This window comes from Trichosurus vulpecula, chromosome 2 (genome assembly GCF_011100635.1).
Source record: "Trichosurus vulpecula isolate mTriVul1 chromosome 2, mTriVul1.pri, whole genome shotgun sequence".
NCBI lineage: Eukaryota > Metazoa > Chordata > Mammalia > Diprotodontia > Phalangeridae > Trichosurus > Trichosurus vulpecula.
Window position 1 is genome coordinate 420,548,167 of NC_050574.1, and position 25,862 is coordinate 420,574,028.

At 37.6% G+C, this 25,862-nt stretch overlaps 1 protein-coding gene across 3 annotated transcripts in view; it reads right to left on the reverse strand.

Moving 5' to 3' along the window:
* ASB11 (ankyrin repeat and SOCS box containing 11) overlaps positions 1 to 25,862 on the reverse strand; it is a 71,357-nt gene that overhangs the window by 22,894 nt on the left and 22,601 nt on the right. For 2 of the 3 annotated variants that reach the window (XM_036746354.1, XM_036746352.1), the window contains exon 3: positions 17,196 to 17,303. In XM_036746354.1, coding sequence (XP_036602249.1) covers positions 17,196 to 17,303 — 108 coding nt within the window. The remainder of the gene's footprint in view (positions 1 to 17,195; positions 17,304 to 25,862) is intronic. The other variant, XM_036746353.1, reaches the window with a different exon arrangement.

Consider the following 25,862-nt stretch of genomic DNA (forward strand, 5'->3'; position numbering starts at 1 on the left):
ACCTAATAAGTTTAAAGTGTTTACATTCATTCCTACATGGGAAGATGACATTTGTAACTCATATGACCTTTCTCTTTAGTAGTTAGAAGGAGTATATATAGACATAGGGCATAGGTGTGAGTTGAATATAACGGGATAATGTCTAAAAAATAAAATTAAGGGGTGAGACAGGAATGTACTGGGAGAAAGTGAAAGGGAGAGGTAGAATGGGGTAAATTATCTCACATAAAAGAGGCAAGAAAAAGCTTTTACAATGGAGGGGAAGAGGGGGGAGGTGAGGCAGAGTGAGTGAACCTTATTCTCCTCAGAAGTAGCTCAAAGAGACAATAACATACACACTCAATTGGATATAGAAATCTGTCTTGCTCTACAGGAAAGTAGGAGGGGAAGAGGATAAGAGAATGGAGTGGGAAATAGAAAGAAGGGCACATTTGGGGAAGGTGTGGTCAGAAGCAAAACACTTTTGGGGAGGGACAGGGTGAAAGAAGAGAGATAACAGGCTAAATGGGGGAGATATGTTGGAAGGAAATAGATCTAGTAATAGTATCTGTGAAAAAAATTTTGACACAAGTTTCTGATAAAGGTCTCATTTCTCAAACATATAGAGAACTGAGTCAAATTCATAAAAATAAGAGCCATTCTCCAACTGATAAATGATCAAAAGATATGATCAGTTTTCAAATGAAATAATCAAAGCTATCTATAGTGATATGGGAAAAATGTTCTAACTCACTATTGACAGGAAAAATGAAAATTAAAATAATTCTAAGGTACCTATTAGATTGGCTAATAGGACAGAAAAGGTAAATGACAAATGTTGAAGGAAATATAAGAAAAATGAGACTTTAATGCACCGTTGGTGGAGCTGTGAACTGACAACCATTCTATACAGCAATTTAGAACTATGCCCAAAGGCCCACAAAACTGTACATACCCTTTGACCTAGCAATAGCACTACTGGGTCTGTATCCCAAAAGAGATAAAAGCAAAAAGGAAATGGGCCTATATGTACAAAAAAATTTATATTACATGCCCCAACTGAGAAATGGTCAAGGGATATGAACAGGCAGTTTTCAGAGGAAAAAATTAAAGATATGTATAGGCATACGAAAAAATGCTCTAAATCACTATTGATTAGAGAAATGCAAATCAGAACAACTCTTAGGTACCACATCTCTCCTGCCAGATTGGCTAACATGACAAAACAGGAAAATGATAAATGCTGGAGAGGATGTGAGAAAATTGGAACACTGTTACATTGTTGGTGTTGTGAACTGATCCAGCCATTCTGGAGAGCAATTTGGAACTATGCCCAAAGGGCTATAAAAATGCGCATACCTTTTGACCCAGCAATATCACTTTTAAGGCTATATCCCAAACAGATCACACAAGTGGGAAATGGACCTGTATGTACAAAAATATTTATAGCAGCTCTTTTTGTGATAGAGAAGAATTGGAAATCAAGGGGCTGCCCATCAATTGGGGAATGGCTAAACAAGTTGTGGTATATGAATGTAATGGAATACTATTGTGCTATAAGAAATGGGGAAGATACGGACTTCATAATAACCTGGAAAGACCTCCATGATATGATGCTGAGTGAGCGGAGCAGAACCAGGAGAACATTGTACACAACCACAGTTATATTGATTCTGTTATGACTAACTTTGATAGACTTGGCTCTCCTCAGCAATACAAGGTTCAAAGACAACTCCAAAGGACTCATGATGGAAAGAACTATCTACATCCACATAAAGAACTATGGAGTCTGAATGCAGATTGAGGCAAACTATTTGTTCTCTTTTTTTTTTTTTTGGTTTTGTTTCTTCTTTCTCATGAATCATTCCATTGGTCACAATTCTTCTTTACAACTTGACTATTGTGTAAATAAGTTTAATGCGAAGGTATATGGAGAAGATAAATCAGATTCCATGCCGTCTTGGGGGGCGGGGGTAAGGGGAGGGAGGAGAAGAAAATCTGGAACTCAAAAACATGCAGAACTGAGTGTTGTAAACTAAAAATAAAAAATCTTAATTAGAGAAAAAGGTGATTGTACATGAAACTGCAAATCTATTATGTACAACTTGCTATTCTTTTTAAATCTATAATAAAGTTATCATGTAACTTTCAAAAATGTAGTAGTCCTTTTCTGGGGGCAAAGAATTAGAAATTGAGGGGTTGTCCATCAACTAGGGAATGGCTGAACAAGTTGTGGTATGAGATTATGATGAAGTACTATTGTACTATAAGAAATGATGAGCAGGATGCTCTCAGAAGACCTGGAAAGACTTCCACGGGCTGATGCAAAGTGAAATGTACTATGTACAATGTAACAGGAATACTGTACAAAAATCCAAGACAACTCTGAAGGACTTATGATGAAAAATGCTATCCATCCCCAGAGAAAGAACTGATAGCGTCTGAATACAATGGGGTAAATTGATTGAAACATACTCTTTTTTTACTTTATTTTTCTTGAGGTTATTTGCTTATGTTTTCTTTCACAACATGACTATTATGGATATGTTTTGCATGACCACACATGTATAACATATCAAATTTCTTGTCTTCTCAATGGCGGGCAGTGCGGTGAAGAGGAGGAAGGGAAGGAATTTGGAACTCAAAGTTTTAAACACAAATGTTAAAAATTGTTTTACACGTAACTGGAGAAAAATAAAATACTAAATAAATTTAAAATGTATCAATTGTTAAAAAATATCATTGCAATATATGAAAAAGCTATTCTTGTAGTCAGCCCTGTAGACTGAAGAAATGAGTCACACATCTGCAGATATCCTAACAATGAAGAGCCAAGTGACAGCTAATTCTGGGGAGAATGTTGATGAGCTTTGTTCAGCTAATGAAGAAGTCAACAAAGTATGTAATGAAGTTATAAATCAGGATAAAATTGTGTTGATGGGGTATCAGCAGTGAAAAATTCAGAATCAAACAAAACAGATCATAAAACAAGGAATGTAAAGCTTTAAGAGTTTGAGAGCAAGAGGATAAAGCAGAAGATTCAAACAGTGATTTAGAAACTCCTGAAAAGGAAACCAGGGGGTCTTATGTCATTAAATATAATGTGCCAACTACTCCATACTTGCAAAGTGTGAAAAAGATGAATTTTGATGAAAATAGTTCTTCATTTAAGGACTTAGTCTCTGACACCAGTGAGGCGTTCTTGACAGCTTCAGGAAAAGTTTTGTAAATTAGCAAATATGTTAAAAGATCGTTATCCCTGTGTTTCTTCACTGGAACAGTTAGCAGAACTGGGAAGTGAAACAAGTACCATGCAAACATTACACTAAGTGCAACTTCCCTTAAAGAAGAAGCTAAGAAAAAAAAACCAACCAGAAATCAAACTAAACTTTAACAAGGGAAGAAATATATTTAAAAACTCTTACCAAATTAAGTGTTTTTGTTTCACATTTCCCACAGATGAGTAGATTATTACCTAAGTTTTTACTAAGTTATTACTACAATTAAAATATAATTGATAAGGTACTTAAGTAGCAGGATTTGACTTGCATGGATTAGTAAACAGATGTAGCCTTATTATCAAAAAGTAACAAGTTAGTGACTTTTTTGAGATTGGTAAAGACTGTCTCAAACAAATTTATTGTACATCTTGTATTTTTATATTATATTATTTTGAGCAAGAAAAATCTCAGTATAACTAATTCAAGAATAACATAGCTGACTATTATATATACATATATATATATATATATATATATATAAATTTTTGGTGATGATTTAAATGGATGTATACAAATACAATCAAAAGAACAATGTTGGAAAATGAAGTTTTTCTAGAAATGTGTTTGGAGGAAGTATGCTAGCATGATATATTTTTTTACATTAGAGGAAATGTGTTCCAATTTAGTAAGATTAAAATATTCACTTTAATTGGGGTTTTTAGAGTAGCATCTATATTAATTTAACATTCATCTTCCAAACATTTCTCAATTTTTAATAACTAAGACCATGAAATTTTGTTGAGCTTTTTTAAGATATAGAAGCTGCATTAAAATTTTTATCATAAATAAAAAAATGTTTGTTATAGTAAAGAACTGGAAACAAAGGGAGTGCCCATCAATGGGCAATAACTGAACAAATTATGATATATTAACATAATGGAATATTATGAAGTCATAAGATACATAACAAAAGAGATGGTTTCAGAAAAACTTGAGAAGAATTATATGAACTAATAGAGTATAAAATCGAATTCATTACCTTTCTACCTAAACCCTCCCATCTTCCTAACTTCCTTATTACCAAGGGTACTAGCATACTCCCAGGTACTCTAACTCACAACCTAGGCCATCACCCTAGGGACTTGTCGCTCTCACCCCTCACCACTATATCCAATCTGTTGCCAAGGACTGTAGATTTTACCTTCAAAACATCTCTTAGATATGCTTCCTTTTCTCATCTGACATTACTTCTATCTTGGTGCAGATCCTCATCACGTCACACCTGGACTATGCAAAAACCTTCTGGTTGATCTCCCTTTCACGAGCCTTTGTACTTCATTTCATCCCCCACTTAGCTATCAAAATGATCTTCCTTAAAATGTGGATCTAACTATGTCACACATCTCCCACACACCCATCCATTCAATAAATTCCAGTGGCCCCCTATAACTTCCAGAATCAAACATAAAATATTCTGTTTGGCTTTTAAAGTCCTTCATAAGTCCTTTCAAAAGCCTCCTTCCTGCAGTCTTCTTACACTTTGTACCCCACCTTCCTGACATACTCAATGTTTGATCCGTGAGATTATAGGGAGCCACTGGAATTTATTGAGTGTGTATGTGTGTGGGGGTGCTGTGTCTTAAACAAGAAAGTCTTCTCCCAAATCCAGGCATTCCTACTGGCTATCTCCTGTGCTCAGAATGCCCCTCATCTCCTCTTTCTGGCTTTCCTGGCTTCCTTTAAGTTCAAGCTAAAGTTCCACCTTCTTCAGGAAGCTTTTCCCAATGACTATTATTTCTAATGTCATCCTCTGTTGATTTCTAATTTTTCCAGTACAGACTTTGCACATAGTTGTTTGCATGATGTTTTGCCAATTAAACTTTAAGCTCCTTGAGATCAGAAGCTTTCTTTTAGGCACATAGAAGGTGCTTAATAATGTTTAACTACTGATTGACTGATGAGGGAAGCTATCTCTTGACAGAAGAATGATGGACTACTACAGGTGCAAAACTGGACATCCAGTTTTGACATGGCATATGTATGACTTTATTTTGCTTAACTATGCTTATTTGTTATAAAGATTGTGGATGCTTTTCTTTTACTTTATTTTGCTGTTGTTTTAATCTGGAGGGAGAAAAAAGAGGAGGATAGGGTTGGCAAAAAAGAAGAAAAGAAATAAAGGAGTATTTTTGAAGTATATGTTCAAATGCACAGAAGGCACATGAAGGAAGTTCAGAAGGAAAATCAGACCAGAAAGCAAGCTTTGAAAGAAACACGTTGTGTTATCTACTTTTAAAAAAAGCAAACCATACATCACACTGTCACATTTAATCCTATTTTTCTGTTCTACTCTCTGTATAGTGCTTGTGGTCACTTATAAGAGAGCAGGGGCGTTGGCTTCTGTTCCAAGGCAAAAAGGAGCCATAGGGCTTGCAACTGCCAGAGAGCAAGGGGCCTGGTCATAGTTCCTGAGTCAAGAGGAACATAAGCACTTATAGCTTCAGGGGTATAAGGGTCCATCTTGGGTAAGACCAGAGCACAGGCCAGAAAATTAGTGACCACACCTCTCCTTGGATCATACCACCTCAGAAGCACTGAAAACTTACAGACCCCCAAAACTAGTTTGGAAAACAGAAGCATGAAAAATATTAAGCTTGGGATAGTGCCCCCTCCATCCCAAGAGCAGAGCCCAACCTTAATATAAAGTTAAAGAAATAGACTGGGAAAAATAAGCAAAAAAAAAAAAAAAAAAAAGAACCTGACCATAAAAACTTACTATGGTGAAAAGAAGATCAAAAAACAAAGACACAAGAAGACAATGATGTCAAAACAGCTAAAAGTAAAGACTCAAAGGAAAATATGAATTGGACACAAGTCCAACAAGAACCCCTAGAGGAGTTCAAAAAGGATTTTAAAAATCAAATGGGAGAGATAGGGGAAAAATTGAGGGGAAAAATGAGAGTGATATAAGAAAATTATGAAAAGAGAGTAAATACCTGGTAAAATAAGCACAAAAATACTGAAGAAAATAACACCTTAAAAAACAGAATTATCCAAATGTTTAAAAAGAGGCACAAAAATCTACTGAAGAGAAGAGCTCCTTAAAAAACAGGATTAGCTAAATGGAAAAAGAGGTACAAAAGCTCACTGAAGAAAATAATTCCTTAAAAATTAGAATTGGCAAGTGGAAGCTAATGATTCCACGAGACATCAAGAAACAATCAAATAAAGTCAAAAGAATGGAAAAAATAAAAGAAAATATAAAATATCTCATTAGAAAAACAACTGACCTGGAAAACAGATCAAAGAGAGATAATTTAGGAATTATTGGACTACCTGAAAGCCATGATTAAAAAAAGCTTAGACGTCATCTTTCAAGAAATTATCAAGGAATACTATGGTGACATCCTAGAACCAGAGGGTAAAACAGAGACTTATCTCTCCCTGAAAGAAGTCCCAAAGTGGAAACTCCCAAGAATATTACAGCAAAGTTCTAGAGTTTGCAGGTCAAGGAGAAGATATTGCAAGCAGCCAGAAAGAAACAATTCAAATACTATGGATGTCTATTCAAGATCACACAATATTTAGCAATGTCCACATTAAAGAAGTAGAGGGCTTGGAATATAATATTCTGGAAAGCAAATGAGCTAGGGTTACAACTGAGAATAACCTATCCAACAAAACTGAGTATAACCCTTCAGAAGAAAAATAGATATTTAATGAAATAGACTATTTTCAAGAATTCTTGATGAAAAACCCAGTAACAAATAGAATTAAAAAACAAGATACATGAGAGGGATAAAAAGTTAAATGTGAAAGATAAATCATATGGGACTAAATAAGGTTAAAAATGTTTATATTTCTATATGAGAAGATTTTACTTGTAACTCCTAAGAATTTTATCATTATTAGGGCAGTTGGAAGGAGCATATTTAGACAGAGGGTATGGGTGAGTTGAATATGATGGTATGATATAAAACAAGAGGAGATGAGAAAGAAGGATGCACTGGGAGAGGGGGAGAGGAAGAACAGGGAAAATTAACTCACATGAAAGAGGCACACAAGGAAGAGCTTTCACAGTGGAGGGGAAAATGAGGTAGGGAGATGATGGACAATACGTGAAACTTCTCATTGAAATTGGCTCAAATAAGGAAGAACATACATACTCAGTGGGATACAGAAATCTATTTTACCCAACAGGGAAATAGGAAAGGAAGGAGATAAGAGAAGGGAGAAAAGTGATAGAAGGGGGGGAGGATTAAGGGAATCAGTGGTCAGAAGCAAAACAAACTTGTGAGGAGGGAGAGAGTAAAAAGAGAAAGAGAAGGATAAACAGGAAGGGAAAAAAAAACAAAAATGAGGGAAATACACAGTTAGTCTTCAAAGATGTGAATGTGAATGGGATGAACTCACCCATAAAATGGAAGTGGAGAGCAGAAAGTATTAGAAACCATAATCCAGCAATATGTTGTTTACAAGAAACAACATTTGAAACACACACATACACACACACATACACGCACACACACAAAATAAGAGGGTAGAGCACAATTTATTATGCTTCAGTAGATGTAAAAAGGCAGAAATAGCAATCATGATATCAGAAAAAGCAAAAGCAAAAATTGGCCTAATTAAAATAAACAGAAAAACAGTATTTTTCTAAAAGCTACCATAGAAAATTAAGTAATATCAATACTAAACATATATGCTCCAAATGGTAGAGTAGCCAAATTCTTTTGTTTTTTGATAAAAAGTGGTTGATCTTGTGTTTAATTTTTTTGGCACTACATACAGGACAGCTTATATTATTATTTAATTATTATCATTTTGTGTTTTTCCTTTCTTAATCTTTTTTTCCCCAATAATTATTTTATTATTTAATATTTTAGTTTTCAACATTGATTTCCAAAAGATTTTGAGTTACAAATTTTCTCCCCATTTCTAACCTCCTCCCCACTCCAAGGTGGCATATATTCTGATTGCCCCATTCCCCAGTCAGCCCTCCCTTCCATCACCCCACTCCCTCCCCCCATCCCCTTTCCCCTTACTTTCTTTTAGGGCAGAATAGATTTCTATGCCCCATTTCTTATATATCTTATTTATCAGTTGCATGCAAAAACAACCTTTTATTGAGCAACTGCTTTTAAAATTTTGAGTTCCAAACTCTTTCCCCTCTTCCCTTCCCAACCACCCTCCCTAAGAAGGCAAGCAATTCAACACAGGCCACATGTGTATCATTATGTAAAACCCTTCCACAATACTCATGTTGTAAAAGACTAACTATATTTCCCTCCATCCTATGCTGTCCCCCTTTATCCAATTTTCTCCCTTGACCCTGTCCCTTTTCAAAAATGTTTGCTTTTGATTACCTCCTCCCCCATCTGCCCTCCCTTCTATCATCCTCCCTTTTTTATCCCCTTCCCCTTACTTTCCTGTGGGGTAAGATGCCCAATTGAGTGTGTATGTTATTCCCTCCTCAAGTTAAATCCAATGAGAGCAAGATTCACTCATTCCCCCTCACCTGCCCCCTCTTCCCTTCCAACAGAATTGCTTTTTTCTTGCCACTTTTATGTAAGATAATTTACCCCATTCTATCTCTCCCTTTCTCCCTCTCTCAATATATTCCTTGCTCATCCCTTAATTTGATTATTTTAGATACCATCCCTTCATATTCAACTCACCCTATGCCCTCTGTCTATATATATGCATATTCCTTTCAACTACCCTAATACTGAGAAAGGTCTCATGAATTATGCACATCATCTTTCCATGTAGGAATGTAAATAAAACAGTTCACCTTTAGTAAGTCCCTTATTATTTATCTTTCTTGTTTACCTTTTCATGCTTCTCTTGATTCTTGTGTGTGAAAGTCAAATTTTCTATTCAGCTCTGGTCTTTTCATTGAGAAAGCTTGAAAGTCCTCTAATTTATTGAAAATCCACATTTTGCCTTGGACCATGATACTCAGTTTTGCTGGGTAGGTGATTCTTGGTTTTAATCCTAGCTCCATTGACCTCCGGAATATCATATCCCAAGCCCTTCTATCCCTTAATGTAGAAGCTACTAGATCTCATGTTATCCTGATTGTGTTTCCACAATACTCACATTGTTTCTTTCTGGCTACTTGCAATATTTTCTCCTTCACCTGGGAACTCTGGAATTTGTTGACAATATTCCTAGGAGTTTTCTTTTTGGGATCTTGTTGAGAAGGCGATCTGTGGATTCTTTCAATTTCTCTTTAACCCTGTGGCACTAGAATATCAGGGCAGTTCTCCTTGATAATTTTTTGAAAGATGAGATCTAGGCTTTTTTTTTGATCATGGCTTTCAGGTAGTCCAACAATTTTTAAATTATCTCTCCTGGATCTATTCTCCAGGTTGGTGGTTTTTGCAATGAGATATTTCACATTGTCTTCCATTTTTCCATTCCTTTGGTTCTGTTTTACAATATCTTGATTTCTCATACAGTCACTAGCTAAATTTTAGGGTAGTATTTTCTTCAGTGGTCTTTTGGACCTCCTTTTCCATTTGGCTAATTCTGCCTTTCAAGGCATTCTTCTCCTTATTGGCTTTTTGGAGCTCTTTTGCTATTTGGGTTAGTCTAATTTTTAAGGTGCTATTTTTTTCAGGTTTTTTTAGGTCTCCTTTAGCAAGTTGTTGACTTGTTTTTCATGGTTTTCTTGCATCACTCTTATTTCTCTTCCCAATTTTTCCTCTACTTCTCTTATTTGCTTTTCTAAATCCTTTTTGAGCTCTTCCATGGCCTGAGACCAGTTCATGTTTTTCTTGGAGGCTTTTGATGTAGGCTCTTTGACTTTGTTGATTTCTTCTGGCTGTATGTTTTGATCTTCTTTGTCACCAAAGAAAGATTCCAAAGTCTGAATCTGAATCTGAGTCTGTTTTCGCTGCCTGGCCATGGTCCCAGCCAACTACTTGACCCTTGAGTTATTCATTGGGGTATAGAGTATAGAGTGCTTGGTACCAAGCTTTAGGGGCTGTGCTGCTGTTTTCAGAGCTATTTCTACACAGCAAGCTTTGCCACACCAGAGCTCCTCCTGCCCCAAGAACTGCCAACCAGGATTGTGACCCAGATCCAAGCAGGGCACAGCAAGAGAACCTACCTCTGCACCCACAAAGCGCTCCTTGCACTCCCAATCTGATCCGCCACTTGATTCCTCCCACTATGTGAGCCAGGGACTTGGGAAGAAGCTGACTCTGGAGCTCTGGATGCAGCCACAGGAGCTTCCTGTTACTGCCACTGCCACCACTGCACCACTTCTACCACCCCCAGGATTGGGGCTAGACTGCTCTCACCCCAATACAGCAATTTTTCCACTAACCTGCTCCATGGTCTTTGGCATTTGTGGTTTGAGAAGTCTGGTAACTGCCACAGCTCAAAGATTCATGGCCCTTAGGCCTGCTCCAGCCCACTCCCAGTCTGGTGTGTCCTGATGTGGGCCACGCTGCACTGCGCTGTGCTCCTAGCACCATGTGATAGACCCTTGCAAATGACCATCCAGGCTCCCCTGGGCTGCAGACCTGCTTCCCTCTGCTATTTTGTGGGTTCTGCAGCTCTAGAATTTGTTCAGAGCCTTTTTTGTAGGTGTTTGGAGGGATTTGGGTGAGAGCTTCAGCAAGTCCCTGCTTGGCCCTGCCTGTGTATTGGCAATTAAGTTGGGACTTTCCTACCGTTTTAGAATGATTAAGTGTCTTTGATTGAGCCTTACTAGGTGCAAAGACCCAGGCCCAAACTCCTGTCTACTAGGTTCTAAGCCTATGTGGGTGTGAAGCCCTCAGAGTTCTAAGGGAAGTTGTTAAGACCAGAGCCAATAGTAGGAGCCTGAGTTCTGGTCACTCAGATGACATTTGATGATGGCTAAAGAGTGTATAAAAAGAGAGAGCAGAGCTATTTGCTGAGGGCTCTCGCTCTTGAAGGTGTGTTGATGTGGAGACTCTGGGCAACTGTAGTTAAGAGCTCTCCAGCTTGTAAACCCGGATTTTCAGACTTTGTTAAACCATGGTAACTATGAATTGAGATTTGAATCAGACAAGGTCTGTCTGTTGATGTTTGTAATTTGTTTGTATTTGCTCTGAAGTTCAGGGTGATGGCTTTTTCCCCTGAACTAAGTGAATGATATTTGTATGTTTGATTAAATTGAGATTGTTAACCCCTTAATGTTACTTTCTTTAGTAAAGCAGATCAAGAGAACCTGTATCAGCAGCTTTCTGTGTGCTGGTTGTTGGAGGGTCTTACACCCTTACAGCACCTGCTAGCCAAATTGTTGCAACAGCCTGCCATGGTCAAATTCTTAAAAGCAAATTTAAATGAGTCATGAGAGGAAATAGTAAACTATACTAGGGGGGGAATCTTAACTTTCCTGTCTTAGAACTAGATAAATATAACCATAAAATAAATAAGAAACAAGTTAAAGAGATGAATAGAATTTTAGAAAAGTTAAATATGATAGACTTCCAGAAAAAAAAAACTGGATGGAAAAAGAATTGGAGTATACCTTTTTATCAGTTGTACACAACACCTTCACAAAAACTGACCATGTATTAGGGCATTAAAAACCTAACAAACAAATGCAGAAAAGCAGAAATATTAAATGCATCCTTTTCAGACCATAATGCAATAAAAATTAAATTCAATAAAGGGCCACAGAAACATAGATTTTAAAAATCATTTGAAAACTAAATAATCTAATCTTAAAGAATGAATAGGGACAGCTAAGTGGCACAGTTAAAATGCTGGGCTTGGAGTGAGGAAGACACATCTTTGTGAGTTCAAATCTGGCCTCAGACACTTATTAGCAGTGTGACCCTGGGCAAGTCATTTAACCCTGTTTGCCTCGGTTTTCTAATATATGAAATGAATGGAAAAGGAAATGGCAAAGCACTCTAGTACTTTGCCAAGAAAACCCCAAATAGAGTCAGGAAGAGATGGACACAACTAAAAAATGACTAAACAAAAACAAAGTGGTTTTTTTTTGTTTTTGTTTTTAATTTGTTTTTTAACAGTCAGCTAGGTGGCACAGTGGATAGAGTCAAGAAGACTCATCTTCCTGAGGTCAAATCCAGCCTCAGATACTTATTACCTGTGTGACCCTGGACAAGTCACTTAACCCTTTTTGCCACAGTTCCTCATCTATAAAATGATCTGGAGAAGGAAAAGGTAAACCACTCCAATATCTTTGCCAAGAAAACCCCATTTAGAATCACAAAGAGTCAGAAATAACTGAAACAACTAGACGACAACAACAAGAAGGAATGGGTCAAAGAACAAGTCATAGAAACAATAAATAACTTCATTAAAGAGAATAACAATAATGAGACAATATACCAAAATTTATGGGATGCAGCCAAAGCAATACTTAGAGGAAATTGTATATTTGTAAATGCTTACAACAATAAAATAAAGGGGAGATCAATGAATATACCATGCACCTAAAAAAACTAGAAGAAGAACAAATTTAAAATGACCAATTAAACATCAAATAGGAAATATTGAAAGTCAAAGGAGAGTTTAATAAAATTGAAAGTAGGAAAACTAGTAAACTAGTAAACAAAATTAGGAGTTGGTTTTATGAAAAAACAAATAAAATAGATAAACCATTGGTTAATTTGATTTTTAAAAATAATGACAACTTAATTACCAATATAAAAAATGAAAAGGGTGAATACACCACCAATGAGGAGAAAATTAAAAGTATTAGGAGCGATTTCACCCAACTGCATGCTCATGAATTTGACAATCTTAGTGAAATGGATGAATATTTACAAAAATATAAATTGCCCAGATTAACAGAAGGGGAAGTAAAATACTTAAGTAACCCCATATCAGAAAAAGAAATTAAATAAGCCATCAATGAACTCCCTAAGAAAAACTCCCCAGGAAGAGATGGATTCACAAGTGAATTCTATCAAACACTTAAATAACAATTAATTCTAATACTACATAAACTATTGGGGAAAATAGGCAAAGGAGTCCTACCAAATTCCTTTTAGGAGACAAATATGAGTCTGATACCTAAACCAGGAAAAGCAAAAACAGAGAAAGAAAACTATAGACCAATATCCCTAGTGAATATTGATACAAAAATTTTATGTAAAATGCTAGCAAGGAGATTACAGCAATACATCACAAAGATCATACATTATGACCAGAAGAGATTTATACCAGGAATGCAGGGCTGGTTCAATATTAGGAAAACTATCAGGATAATTGACTATATCAATAACAAAACAACAAAAATCATAGGATTATCTCAATAGATGCAGAAAAAAGCTTTTGAGAAAATACAACAGCCATTCTGGTTTAAAAAATAAAACAACACTAGAGGGCATAGGAAAACATAGAGCCTTTCTTAAAATAAGTAGTATGAATCTAAAACCAAGAGCAAACATTAATTGTAATGGGGATAAACTTGCCTTCCCAATACAACTGGGGGGAAGCAAGGATGTTCATTATCACCATTATTATTCAGTATTGTGCTAAAGATGCTAGCTATAACAATAAGAGAAGAAAACGAAACTGAAGGAATTCGAACAGGCAATGAGGAAACAAAATTATCACTCTTTGTAAACAATATGATGGTTTACTTGGAGAATCCTAGAGAATCAACTAAAAATCTAGGTAAGACAATGAATAACCTTAGCAAAGTTGGAGGATATAAAGTAAACCCATGTAAATCATCAGCATTTCTACATATTGCCAACAAAGTTTAACAACAAGAGAAAGAAAGAGAAATTCCATTTGAAATGTTGCTGTGGTGGTTGTTGCTGTTTAGTTTGTTAGTTGTATCCAACTCTTTATGACCCTATTTTGGGTTTTCATGGCAAAGATACTGGAGTGGTTTGCCATTTCTTTCTCCAGCTCATTTTACAGATGGAGAACTGAGGCAAACAGAGTTATGTGACTTGCCCAGGGTCACAAAGCTACTAAGTGCCCGAGGCTGGATTTGAAAATGACCTATAAAGATAAGTCTGCCTGACTTCAGGCCCAGCATTCTATCTGCTTGTGCCGCCTAGCTGCCCCTCCATTAAAAACAACTACAGACAATTTAAAATACTTAGGAGTCTACCTGCCAAGACAAACCCAGGAACTATGTGAACACAATTACAAACACTTTTCACATAAATAAAGACAGATCCAAACAACTGAGAAATATTAATTGCTCATGGGTAGGCAGCACCAATATAATAAAAATGACCATACTACCTAAATTAATTTACTTATTCAATACTATACCAAAATACTAAAAATTATTTCATAGAATTAGAAAAAAAAGGATAACAAAATTCACCTGGGAGAACAAATGGTCAAGAATATCAAATTAATGAAAAAATAAAGAAAGGTTGCCTAGCAGTACCAGATATCAAACTGTTTTACAAACCATTAGTCATCAAAATAATCTTGTACTGGCTAAGATATCGAGTGGTGGATCAGTGGATCAGATTAGGGACACAATACACAGTATTAAATGAACACAGCAACCTAGTGTTTGATAAACCCAAAAATCCATGTCTGGGCACAAGAACTCAGTATTTGGCAAAAATTTCTGGGAAAACTGGGAAACAGTTTGGCAGAAACTAGGTGTAGACAGGCGTCTCATACTGTATGCCAAGATAAGCTCAAAATGGATACATGATTTAGACACAGAGGGTGAATGGAAAATTTTACCTGTCAGATATATAGATAAAGGAAGAATTCAATGCCAAACAAGAGATAGACAAAATCATATGATATGAAATGGATAATTTTGATTAAATTTAAAAGATCTGCACAAACAAAACCAATGCAGACAAGATTATGTAGAAAGGAAATTTGGGGGAAAAAACTTTTGTTGGAAATTTCTCTGATAAAGGCTTCCTCTCTCAAATATATTGAGAATAGAGTCAAATTTATAAGAATGCATGTCATTCACCAATTGAAAAATGGTCAAAGCATATGAACAGCAGTTTTCAGAAGAACTTAAAGGTATCTATAGTCATATAAAAAATGCTTGAAATCACTATTGATTAGAGAAAGGTAAATTAAAACAACTCTGAAATTGACAGAAAAGGAAAATGATAAATGTAGGAGAGGAAGTAGAAAAATTGGGACACTAATGCATTGTTGATAGAGTGGTATATGAATTCAGCCATTCTAGAGAACAGTTTGGAATTGTGGCCAAAGGACAAACAAACTGTGCATACCCTTTTATCTAGTGATCCAATTGCCACATCTGTATCCCAAAGAAATTTTTTTAAAAAAGGAAAAGGACTTCTATGCACAAAAATATTTATAGCAGCTCTTTTTGTGGTGGTGAAGAATTGGAAATTTGAGGGGATGCCCGTCAATTGGGGAATGGCTGACCAAGTCGTGGCATATGATTGTGATGGAACACTATTGTGCTATAAGAAGTGATAAGCAGGTTGCCTTCAGAAAAACCTGGGAAGTCTTATATGAACTGACGCCAAGTGAAATGAGCAGAACCAGGAGAACATTGTACAAAATAAAAGCAATATTATATTATGATCAACTGTGAATGACTTAGCTATTCTCAGCAATACAATGATCCAAGACAGTTCCAAAAGAACTGTGATGAAAAATGCTGAAAAAAACTGATGGGATCCAAATGCTGATTGAAGCACAATTTTTTCACTTTCTTTATTTTTCTTGCTTTTATTTTTGTAACATGGATAATATGGAAATACTTTTTGCATAACTTCACATGTATAATTGATAACCAACTTTGTGCCTTCACAATGAGTGGGAAAGGAGTGAGAGGAAGGGACAAAATTCAAAACTCAAAATTAAAAAATGAATATTAAAATAAATAACATCTATTAAAAAATAAAAATATACTTATGATTTCCCTAGCAACTCCCAGGATTTTAACCATCATTCCCCCAGCTCCTATAATTTAACACTCCTTCCCCTCCTCCCCACCCCAAATGTTCTAATTCTTTGCATTCTCAACCCATATTGTACCTGCCAGGCATGACTAAACATAACATGGTCTAATGAGGGTTGAAGAAAACAGAAAATAATGTGTTTCCCTATGATCTCAAATATTGCCTCTCAGATCTGCTGTCTTATCTTACTTCTCAGTTTGCATTATTCCCTAAAATTTCACATAGGATTTGGAGTTAGAAGAAAACTTAGAGACTGCCTCCAACTGCCTCTTTTTATAGCTGAGGAGATTGAGGCTCAATTTACTGAAGAGGTAAAATGACTTGTATAAAATCACAAAGATAATATGAAACTGACTCCAAATCCAGAGCTCTTTCTGATGTACTATTTGGCTTCCCCGCCTTGTTCCCAAAAATGATCACCATCCAAAAAGGAATAAGTGAGGGTCATAGTAATGGAATCTTCCCTCTCTTCTAGTACCTTCTTGGGTGAGGCGCAATACTGGTAGAGGGAGAACAGTTTTAGAATTTCAGTGATTGATGGAGAAGACCACCAAGATTCTAAGGACATTCTGGCGAGGAAGTCAGTAGCAGAGCATAACAGAATGCTTTGGGTTAAGAGCAAGTATCAAAAGGAAGAGCCGCGCCTAGAGAGGTGGTAAGCAGTTTTTCCCAGGGCATGAGAATCAGAGGACACTAAAAGCCCTTGCAGTTCTTCAGCAGCATAAAAACTGAACTCAGCACCTTGTCAGCTAGGATTTGCTAAAATAGGGTACTAACAAAGGAGATGCTTCCTTTTCCCTTCGCCCTCATGGTGGTCATGGTAAGCTGCACCTGCCCAGCCTTGTGCTGCTCTCCCTTCCACTCTCTATGCAGCATCCTTCTCATTGATCATTTCTCATTGTCCTGGAGTCTCTCTCTCCTACAACTGAATTTACCTTAGAAAGGTGACTCCAGGACACACTTTATACTCTGGGTCCCAGTCACATTTTGTGCCCTGCCATGAAGAAATGCCATGGTCAAGGGCCAGTTTTTGAATAAAGGTCTTAATGAAATGCACAGTAGCCAAAGTTAGTGTATACTGTTCTATGCTACTCACATGGGCACCATGCTCCAGTAAGACTTTTGCACATGCAACATGGCCTCCAAGACAGGCTTCATGAAGAGAGGAGACACGATTTATTGTCACGAGGTTCACATTGATTCCCTAAATTGGAGGAAAAGAGGATTGACTACTGTGTTTGAGAGCATAATGACAATATCCCCCCTCCTCGGTTTTAGATGTTCTAGAAATAAACAAGATATACTGATATTAAGTAGGGATGCTCAAGAGAGGGGTAGGAGAGATTAGACTAGGGTGATATGGAGGGGAGCAGAATTATGGTTAGACAGGGAAGATGTGGAACCCAAAGGATTAACAGGTACTCAAAGAACAAAAATAGCTGCCCAGAGCCCTAAATTCCAATCCACTCCAGCCTACAACTACCTATTAGGGAAAGGCTCCTTTTAAATGATCTGACTTATTTTTCAATTATGACTCCACACAAATAATAAAGAAGAAATACTCTAGTCTACCTGGCTCCTGAGAATAAGTCTTAAAGGAGAAATAAATTTAAACATCTAAAGGAGGTCAGGGTTTGGACAAAGCTTAGATTAGAAAACATTAAGTAGAGAGAATAAATAATTCATTAGCTTCACAGCTCTCTTATAGAAACTGTTGCATTAGATTCTTCCAGGGCCCTAAAACACTAAGTGACCCAAAAACTGTAACCACCATTTGGAAATGGACAAATGCTTCAATACTAAATCTTAATCACTGGTTTTCAAATGACAGTACAATTGCTGAGGTCTTCGGTGATAGCACCGTACTCATTTATCTATATACCTAGGGTGTGAAAAGTTTTGTTTTTTTTTTAGTTTGGCTTTTACAGAGGTGGTACAATACATAATGGCCTACATGGTTAGCTGCTACTAGATCCCCAAAACATTAGCATCTGGCGTCACAATGCCAATCTGTCCATTTAACCCTAGACTGACTCAAAGAAGATCCTGATCCCGGTGCTAGTTCCTCATTCTTTTGAAATTAATTTGTATATATTTTGATTTTCTTATCTATGTACCCTTTAGTAGAATGGAAATGGTAGAATGGTTCAGTTTTTGTATTCCTAGTGCTTAGTATAGTGCCTGGCATACATTAGCTACTGCATATATTCTTGTTAAATTGAATAGAAAGGAAAGGAATGGAATGAAACTGAGGAGGAATATGTGGGACCTTATGCAAGAAGCTCTACTTCAGGCCTATCCCAGTCTAAAGTTTCCCTGTCCAAATTACCTCTTTTTACCCTAGTACTTGGGGCCTTATCTTATTGTCCCATGCTTTTGTCTCTGCCTTAGTTCCCCAAACATTTGCTGAATTTGTTGATTTGTTTGTTGACCTACCCACCTCCCAAATACCTCTGGTAACAGGGTCTTGCCTTGATTAACAAGAATCAACAAGTATTTATGCACCACCTACTCCATGACAGGTTCTGTGCTACAGCAAGCACAAAGAATGAAACAATCCCTACTTACCGTGAGCTTATATTGTAACAAAGGAGACATCAAGTACATATAAAAAATATATACAGAAAAAAAGTTAACATAGACATATATATGTATATACACACATATATAGGTACAAAGTAGTGAAATACAAGGTAGTTTGGGAAGTAGGGCACCAGCAGTTGGGAGGATCAGGAAAAGTTTCAGGTAGGAGATGGTGCTTTAGCTCTGCCTTAAATAATGAGAGGAACTCTCTAAGCTGTAAAGAGAGAATACATTCCAGGCATGAGGTGGTAGATGGAGTGTTGTGAGTGAGGAAAAGAGAGACCAATTTTCTGGAAGTGCATGGAGAGAAGGGTCAGGGAAGGGAGGAGTATTCCAATGAGACTAGAAAATAGGTTGTATAAGATTTTAAAAGTTAAACTGAGAAATTAATTTTTACTCAAGGGGCAGCAGTAAAAAGCCACTGCAGTTGATCAAGGAGGGTCACATGGTCAAATCTGTGCTTAACAAAAATTACCTTGGCAGCAATGTGGAGGATGGGCTCCAAAACATGGGAAAGACTTGAGTCAGGAAGATTAATAACCTAGATCCATAATCTGTTGCAATAACCTAGGTGGGAGTGATGAGGCCCTCGACTAAGTTAGCAGCCATTTGAGCAGAGATAAGGGGTCATATGAGAAAGATGTTGTGAAGGTATAAACTATAAGATTTGTTAATTAATTAGTGATGGGGTGGGTGAAAGAGAATGAGGAGTCCAGAATAATGCCCAGATTATGAACCTGAGACACTAGAAGGATGGTGGTGCCTTCTGCGGAAATAAGGAAGTCTAGAAGAGGGAGGGTTAGTGAGAAAGATAAGTTCAGTTTTTGACATGTTAAGTTTAAGATGTCTCCAAGACAGCCAATTTGATATTTCCAATAAGCACTAGGTGATGTCAGCCTGAAGGTGGGGGGAGAAAATGGAGCTAAATATATAGATGTGGGAGTCATCTGTGTAGCAATGATAGTTAAACCCATGGGAGCAGTAGTAGGAAGGAAGCAGTATAGCAAGTTTGCTTACACACACACACACACACACACACACACACACACACACACACACCAAAAAAACTCATCCAAAGATATCTAGAAAAATGTATCAGACCAAATCTCTATAGGGAAATCCAAGAAAAAGTCACAGGAATCCATTTTTCCCACCCTGTCATCAAAAGGTTACATTGGTCCTGTGTCCACAGGGGATGGGGTCTGGCCAGGATCATCCACAGAGCACTTCAGTGCAGGGAGAGGCTGCACACGAGGAAGTCCAAGACCCATACCTGAAGGGGTGCTATCTGATAGCTTTATCATCTACTATCCAGTTCTGGGTCACAGATCTAAAGCAGATTGAAGAGAGGATCTGCACCAATGTTGGCTTTCTGAAATAAGGAATAGTCACAAGACCTAGATAGTTTACCAAGAGAGAAGCAAGTCCAGAAGCATGGAGCATTAGTGTGGCTGAGGCACTATCTTATCCCACCCCCAAACCAAAAGCAAAGCAAAGTCTCAGTTTCAGCTTCTAACCCAATCTAAAGTCTTCAGAGGAATAAGCAGGGTAGGAATCCCAGACCAACAGGGAATTTGCAATACTGTACTTCTGAACCAGCAGACCTTCTCAGGTGACTGATAGCTGCTAAGTTCAACTGATGCTCAGACCCAAACCCAGACCACGAACTTAAAGAGTTCAGACCACTAGGGCAGTGATCAGACATTTCCCTGGATTAGACCATGTTGTGAATGCTGAAGCATTCAGGTTCCCAGCCAGATTTGTCCCTGAGAGACTGGAATAACAAGAAAGTATTAGCAGGACCAGCCCAGATCTTCCCTCCAAAGGTATGCATAGCCTGACCTAGCATCTAATCTAGATTCTGATAGTAGACTGAAAGAATAAGCAAATAACAAGGAGTCCCACAACAAAAACAGATTATGGTGACAGAGATGTACAAGACACAAACCCAGAAGGAAAAAAGACTCCAAAACATCTACCAGCAAAGCATGAAGGAACCTGCATCAGAGGGTTGTTGTAAGGATCAAATATTTGTAAAGCACTTAGCACAGTCCCTGGCAAATAGAGCCGATGTAGGTGCTATTATATCTATTTTACCGTTGAAGAAGCTGAGGTAGACAGAGGTAAAGTGACTTCCCAAGGTCACACAGCTAGTAAGTGTCTGAGGCTAGATTTTAACTCAATCTTCCTGACTCCAGGGCCAAGCTCTCTACCCACTTTGCCAATTAGCTATCTCCAAAAAATAGCTGGGGCACAAATTCAACTGGATTTCCTGAAAGAGATGATTCAAAAGTTAGTTTTAAAAGAAGGTTAAAATGCCTTCATAAATTAAATGAGATCTCTAGAGGAAAAAAACTGAAAAGGGTTCAGGATAGGACCTTAAGGAATAACCACACTTAGGAGAAATGATTGTAGATGAAGATATAGCAAAAAGAAACTGAGAAGCAGCAGTCAGACAAGTTAAAGGTGTACCAGGAGAGGGGGGTATAATGAAAACCCAGAGAAGAGAAGATATCCAGAAGAAGTCAGATAGCAATGCCAAATGAGGCAGACAGGTTGAGATGGATAGGACTGAGAAGGGACCATCAGATCTGGCAATTACTTTGGAGGTTTGAGATGTGTAGGATAGTGGGAAAAGCTTAGTGTGAGGAAAGACTGGAATTCAAATCCTGTTTCAGACACTAGCTTTGACAAGGTCAAGTCACGCCACCACTCTGAGCCTCAGTTTCCTCATCTATAAACAGGGATAATAATACTTAACACTATCTACTTCATAAGGTTTTGGTGAAGGATGTATCTTTGTTACGTTAAAAATGTTAGGGAAAGGTGAGTCATTATTCCAAATATATTCAAGGCTTCACAGGACAGTGGTTCTACCTTTGAACCTTAGGGCCCATGAGTGGATAATCAATATCTGTGCCATAACTCCTTTCCTGTACCTCTACTTTTTGCTTAATGCTTAAACATCTAAATGCTAAACACCTATGTATCTAGAGCTCCTCCTATTTCTTGTTGCTGTACCTCTTAATTCTAGTCCTACCCTGCCTCTCTGGGTGCCTAATCTTCAGATCAACACAAAACTTCAAATTAATCATTTTATGTAATATAGAAAAACTATTTTTCCCCTTTTCTTAGATATGACTTGCATTTTTTGAAAGCTGAATGCTTAAAAACTAACCTGCTCACAAGATGGCAGCAGTGCATTATGGAAAATCTTGGAGCTGGTGAAAATTCTTGGAGTCTTGGAATCATAGAATTTTGTAATTCGAAGAAACCTTAAAACTTCATCCAGTCAAATTTCCTTCGGAAACCAAGGCCCAGAAAGGTTGTTTTGTATCATGACACACAAAAATCCCAGGATTTGTTGTGTGACACAAGGCAAAACACAAGCTTTCTAGTATCTTTCAATTCCAAATGTTTGTGATCCCACTCTAGTGCCTTTTCCACAGCACTGACTTCTAAATATTAAATCAACCAAAAATTAATGATGGAAGCTGATGTCAATGTAACCAATCTGACCACTTTCTGACTTCGTAAAGAAGAAAGCAGAAAGGAAAAAGAGAGGAAACTTTGGACAAAGGAAACAATGTTGTACAAAAACTGAATTTTACTTTCAGCATTCTCCTTCGGTCATTCATCCAAATAGTAAAGGATAAGTAAGCGCAGTAAGGGAGGAAAGAATCATTTTAAAAATATGTATTTAATGAAGGTTTTATTGAAAATATGCTTTACAGAACTTATGGGGGGTGGAGGCAAGATTGTGGCCAGGAAAGCAGGGAATTGCCTAGGGCTCTCCCCCAGGACCCTCCAAACACAGATAAAAAATGGCTCTGAACAAATTCTAGAACTGCAGAATCCATGAAATAGCAGAGGGAAGCAGGGCGCCAGCCCAGGACAGCCTGGATGGTCTCTGGGTAAGGTCTATCACATGAAGCTGAGAGCAGAGCCCAGCGTGGGCTGCACCCAGACCAACCAGACCAGGAGCTGGGTGGACCAGACCCTAGCGCCCTGAATCAGTGAGCCGTGGCAGTTACCAGACTTCTCAACCCACAAACACCAAGACAACAGAGAAGGTCAGTGGGAAAAAACTGCAGGGACAAAGTGAAAGGAGTTCGTGGTTTGGCCACCTCCCCGGGGCGGGTGGGGGGGCGGGGTTGGGGCAGCAGAGGTGGTGTAGATACAGAACTACAGCTGCAGTTGCTTCCGGCCCCAGGCCAACCTGGGGGGAGGAAATAAGTGGCAGATCAGAGCAGGAGTATAGAGCCTGCTCAGATCTGAGTCGCAGTTCAGGTTGGCAGTTCTTGGGGGAGGAGGAGTGCTTGTGTGACAGAGCTGGCTACATAGAAATAGCTCTGAAAACCACAGCACAGCCCCTCAAGCTTGGAACAAAGTACTCTCTACTCTACAAGCAGTCATACCCCAACGAAAAACTCAAGGGTCAAGTAGTTGGCTGGGAACATGGCCAGGCAGCAAAAACAGACTCAGATTCAGACTCAGACTTTGGAATCTTTCTTTGGTGACAAAGAAGACCAAAACATATAGCCAGAAGAAGTCAACAAAGTCAAATAGCCTACATCAAAAGCCTCCAAGAAAAATATGAACTGGCCTCAGGCCATGGAAGAGCTCAAAAAGGATTTGGAAAAGCAAGTTAGAGAAGTAGAGGAAAAATTAGGAAGAGAAATAGGACTGATGCAAGAAAACCATGAAAAACAAGTCAATGACTTGCTAAAGGACACCCAAAAATACTGAAGAAAATAACTCCTTAAAAATTAGACTAACTCAAATGGCAAAAGAGCTCCAAAAAGCCAATGAGGAGAAGAATGCCTTGAAAGGAAGAATTAGCCAAATGAAAAAGGAGGTCCAAAAGACCACTGAAGAAACTACTACCTTAAAAATTAGATTGGAGCAAGTGGAAGCTAGTGACTTTATGAGAAATCACGATATTATAAAACAGAACTAAAGGAATGAAAAAGTGGAAGACAATGTGAAATATCTCATTGGAAAAACCACTGACCTGGAAAATAGATCCAGGAGAGATCATTTAAAAATTATTGGACTACCTGAAAAGCATGACCAAAAAAAGAGCCAAGATATCATCTTTCAAGAAATTATCAAGGAGAACTCCCCTGATATTCTAGAGCCAGAGGGTAAAATAGAAATTGAAAGAATCCACCAACTGCCTCCTGAAAAAGATCCCAAAAAGAAAACTCCTTGGAATACTGTTGCCAAATTCCAGAGCTCCCAGATCAAGGAGATAATACTGCAAGTAGCCAGAAAGAAACAATTTGAGTATTGTGGAAACACAATCAGGATAACACAAGATCTAGCAGCTTCTACATTAAGGGATCAAAGGGCTTGGAATACGATATTCCAGAGATCAGTGGAGCTAGGATTAAAACCAAGAATCACCTACCCAGAAAAACTGAGTATCATGCTCCAAGGCAAAATATGGATTTTCAATAAAATAGAGGACTTTCAAGCTTTCTCAGTGAAAAGACCAGAGCTGAATAGAAAATTTGACTTTCAAATACAAGAATCAAGAGAAGCATAAAAAGGTAAATGAGAAAGAGAAATCATAAGGGACTTACTAAAGTTGAACTGTTTTGTTCACATTCCTTTCCTACATGGAAAGATGATGTGTATAATTCATGAGACCTCAGTATTAGGGTAGATAAAGGGAAGATACATACATATACATACGTATGTATGTATGTATGTATAGACAGAGGGCACAGGGTGAGTGGAATATGAAGGGATGATATCTAAAAAATAAAATCAAATTAAGGGATGAGAGAGGAATATATTGAGAGAGGGAGAAAGGGAGAGATAGAATGGGGTAAATTATCTTGCATAAAATTGGCAAGAAAAAGCAGTACTGTAGGAAGCGAAGAGGGGGCAGGTGAGGCAGAATGAGTGAATCTTGCTCTCATTGGATTTGACTTGATGAGGGAATAACATACACATTCAATTGGGTATCTTACCCCACAGGAAAGAAGGAGGATGGAGATAAAAAAGGGGGGATGATAGAAGGGAGGGTATATAGGGGGAGGAGGTAATCAAAAACAAACCCTTTTGAAAAGGGACAGGGTCAAGGGACAAAATTGAATAAAGGGGGACAGGATAGGAAGGAGCAAAATATAGTTAGTCTTTCACAACATGAGTATTGTGGAAGGTTTTGCATAATTATGCACATGTGGCCTATGTTGAATTGCTTGCCTTCTTAGAGAGGGTGGGTGGGGAGGGAAGAGGGGAAAGAATTTGGAACTCAAAGTTTTAAAAACAGATGTTCAAAAAAAAACGTTTTTGCATGCAACTAGGAAATAAGATATACAGGCAATGAGGCATAAACATCTATCTTGCCCTACAAGAAAGTAAGGGAAAAGATGATGAGTGGGAGTGGGGTGACAGATGGGAGGGCTGACTGGGGAATGGGGCAACCACCATATATGCCATCTTGGAGTAGGGGGGAGGCTAGAAATAGGGAGAAAATTTGTAATTCAAACTCTTGTGAAAATCAATGTTTAATACTAAAAATATTAAATAAATTAAACAAATAAATTTTTAAAAAAAGAAATAGTTGCACACAGGCAATGGGGCATAGAAATTTATCTTGCCCTACAAGAAAGGAAGGGAAAAGGGGATGAGAGGGGAGGGGGGTGATAGAGGGGAGGGCTGACTGGGGAACAGGGCAACCAGAATATAAGCCATCTTGGAGTGGGGGGGAGGGTAGAAATGGGGAGAAAATTTGTAATTCAAAATGTTGTGAAAATCAATGCTGAAAACCAAATATGTTAAATAAATAAATTGCATTTAAAAAAAAAAAAAGAAATAAGATCTGAAAAATCTGACCTTATAGTTACTAAAGAGCAAAGATTTTGTTGTGTGCATACATCATACCATATTTAGCATATTGTAAGCCCTCAGTGAGCATTCAGTAGTAATAATGATCTAGTTGATGCTTCTCTAAAGGTCCCATATCATTATTGGCTTAATTTTTCCTTAATATTTTATTATTTATATATCAACAAATTATAATTAATATTAAATATATGAAATTATTAATATATTAATGAACATATTAATTTTTTTCCTCAATAGTTTGCAGCTATTTAGGCAAACTAGGACATTCTATTACAACCAGTGCTGCTAGGTTATATGAGCAAATGGCCAGATGTTTGCT